This window comes from Penaeus japonicus, unplaced genomic scaffold, assembly GCF_977035675.1.
Source record: "Penaeus japonicus unplaced genomic scaffold, GWHDUDI00000001_assembly GWHDUDI00000027, whole genome shotgun sequence".
Taxonomy (NCBI): Eukaryota; Metazoa; Arthropoda; class Malacostraca; order Decapoda; family Penaeidae; genus Penaeus; species Penaeus japonicus.
The window spans coordinates 36,320,798-36,323,297 of NW_028234429.1; the positions used below are offsets into that span (position 1 = coordinate 36,320,798).

The following is a 2,500-nucleotide window of genomic DNA, read 5'->3' on the forward strand; positions in this document are numbered from 1 at the left end:
GAGAGAGAGAGAGAGAGAGAGGAGAGAGAGAGGAGAGAGAGAGGGGGGAGAGAGAGGGAAGAGAGGGAGAGAGAAGAGAGAAGAGAGGGAGAGAGAAGAGAGAAGAGAGGGAGAGAGAAGAGAGAAGAGAGGGAGAGAGAAGAGAGAAGAGAGGGAGAGAGAAGAGAGAAGAGAGGGAGAGAGAAGAGGGAAGAGAGGGAGAGAGAGAGAGAAAGAGAGACAGATAGAAAGGAAGAGAGAGAGAGAAAGAGAGACAGATAGAAAGGAAGAGAGAGAGAGAGAGGAGAGAGATAAAGAGAAAGAGAAAGAGAGAGAGAAAGAGAGAGAGAGAAAGAGAGAGAGAGAAAGAGAGAGAGAGAGAGAGAGAGAGGAAGAGAGAGAGAGAGAGAGAGAGAGAGGGATAGAGAGAGAGAGAGAGGAGAGAGAGAGAGAGAAAGAGGAGAGAGAGAGGGAGGAAAAGAGAGGAGAGAGAGGAGAGAGGAGAAAGAGAGAGGGAGGAAGAGAAGGAGGAAGAGAGAGAGAGAGGAGAGAAGAGGAGAGAGAGAGAGAGAGAGAGAGAGAGAGAAAGAGGAGAGAAGAGGAGAGAGAGAGAGAGAAGAGAGAGAGAGAGAGAGAGAGAGAGAGAGAGAGAGAATATGTTGTTGCATACATTGAGCAGGCACATAATCAAACACTCCCCCCCCCCCAACACCATGCCTCCCTCTGTCCCTACCTTCCTACTGTCATGTAGAAGGGGACACGCTGTGGGCAAAGGTGGAATATGCTTTCTGTCTGTTTCTGTCTGACTGTACATAGGTTTGCACTTCAGTAAGTGGTCATATGTGTTGTGTGCATCGTTTTAGGCCTACCTTCAGGGACTTAATCTTCTCTTCCCGATTTCTTAACATTTGACTCAATTCCCTTCTTTCTTCGGCTACCTCTTCCTCTCTCGTGCGTTGAAACATTCTTCTCAAGTTCCTCACCTCCTCCAGGTGTTGCTCCTGCAAAATAAAATCTAAATTAGTTCTAACATATTATACATATAAGATTCGAGATATACTTCATACACACATGTGAAGCCTAATGTTCTGTGCAACTGATTCCTCTGAATGCAAATCTATCAATCTCTTCATTGTTGTTGATGTTGCATCTACATCTTGCATCTCCCTTTGGCCAGGAGTGACTTCAATCCCTCTGTATTTGTACTTCCGCTTGACTTCCAAAGGAAAGGTTACCTCGGCTTGCGTCAGCTGCTCCTCCATCTCCCTCACCTCCGCCCTCAGCTCCCGAATCTTCCTGGCTCCTTCTTCCACACGATCCTGTGTGCGAAAGGCGCCAGGGACATGACATGCGGTCTCCTCCTGTCTCCTCTATGCCTGTTCTTCCTCCCATTCACTCTCTCTTTCTCTTTCTCTCTCTCTCTGTGAAAATGTATTTCTCCCTCTCCTTCAACCTTTCCCTCCTTTGTTCTAATTCCTTCTCTCGCACTTTATCTTTCTCCCAACCTTCCTTTCTTGAAGTTCTGTCTAAAGCATTAACATCATCATCAGTGGAACTACATTTACGTTACGAGCACTAATATCATCATTGGAGTTAATTCTCAGAATTATTATCACCCTCAGTGCAATGCATCATAAGTCATAAGAATTAATATCTTCCTCACTTTCGCATCCTCGCCCTCCGACCTGTTCGTCGCGTTCCCAACGTCCGCTGTGTGTTGCTCCTGTAAAGTAAAGGACTGTCACGCCTTCTTAACGGGACGGGAGTGTATACTGAACCATGTAGAAGTACATATGTGTGAATACAATACTTCTTCATTGTTTCTCTCCTTATTTTAGTCTCTTTCTCTCTCCTCTTTTCCCTCTTCTTGCTCTTACCTTTAGCTCTCTGATCTCCCTTTCCTTGAGACATAGGATATCCTTCAGTTCGCTGTTTTCCATCTGCAGATTAGTCACCTCAGTCTCCATCCTACTCCTCTCATGTCCTTGCTCCTCCTGTAAGAGAAGACAACACTGTAGGGATGTCTCTGTCCTAAAGGCTTGAGGAGAAGAGCAAGGCATCACAGGCAAAGCAAATGGAATTGCACGAACAACCAGTAATCTCGCTTTGACAAATAAAATCGGTTTTAAAAAGGGGCTAGTGTATTTCGGAACCTCCTGCTCTTACCTTTAGCTCTCTGATCTCCCTTTCTCTGAGACATAGGATGTCCTTCAGTTCGCTGTTTTCCGTCTGCAGATTAGTCACCTCAGTCTCCGTCCTACTCCTCTCCCGTCCTTGCTCCTCCTGCATATCCTGTAGAAGACAACACTGTAGGGATGTCTCTGTCCTAAAGGGATTAGGGAGAAGAACCTAGCATCACAGGCAAAGCAAATGGAATTGCACGTTCAAGCAGTCATCTCGCTTCGACAAATAAAATGGTTTTTAAAAAGGGGCTAATGTATTTCGGAAGCTCTTGCTCTTACCTTTAGCTCTCTGATCTCCCTTTCTCTGAGGCATAGGATATCCTTCAGTTCGCTGTTTT

General features: G+C 45.8%; 1 protein-coding gene across 1 annotated transcript in view; it reads right to left on the reverse strand.

Annotated features, from left to right (window-relative positions):
• Nucleotides 1-713: 713 nt before the first annotated feature.
• The window catches only part of LOC122265493 (uncharacterized), a 29,435-nt gene continuing 27,648 nt past the window's right edge, over nucleotides 714-2,500 (reverse strand). Inside the window, exons 7-12 of the mRNA XM_086553099.1 lie at nucleotides 2,442-2,500; nucleotides 2,146-2,271; nucleotides 1,857-1,973; nucleotides 1,643-1,702; nucleotides 1,215-1,298; nucleotides 714-980 (exon numbers count right to left, since the gene is read on the reverse strand). The exon at nucleotides 2,442-2,500 is cut by the window's right edge and continues 58 nt beyond it. Coding sequence (XP_086409225.1) covers nucleotides 816-980; nucleotides 1,215-1,298; nucleotides 1,643-1,702; nucleotides 1,857-1,973; nucleotides 2,146-2,271; nucleotides 2,442-2,500 — 611 coding nt within the window. The 3' untranslated portion in view covers nucleotides 714-815. The remainder of the gene's footprint in view (nucleotides 981-1,214; nucleotides 1,299-1,642; nucleotides 1,703-1,856; nucleotides 1,974-2,145; nucleotides 2,272-2,441) is intronic.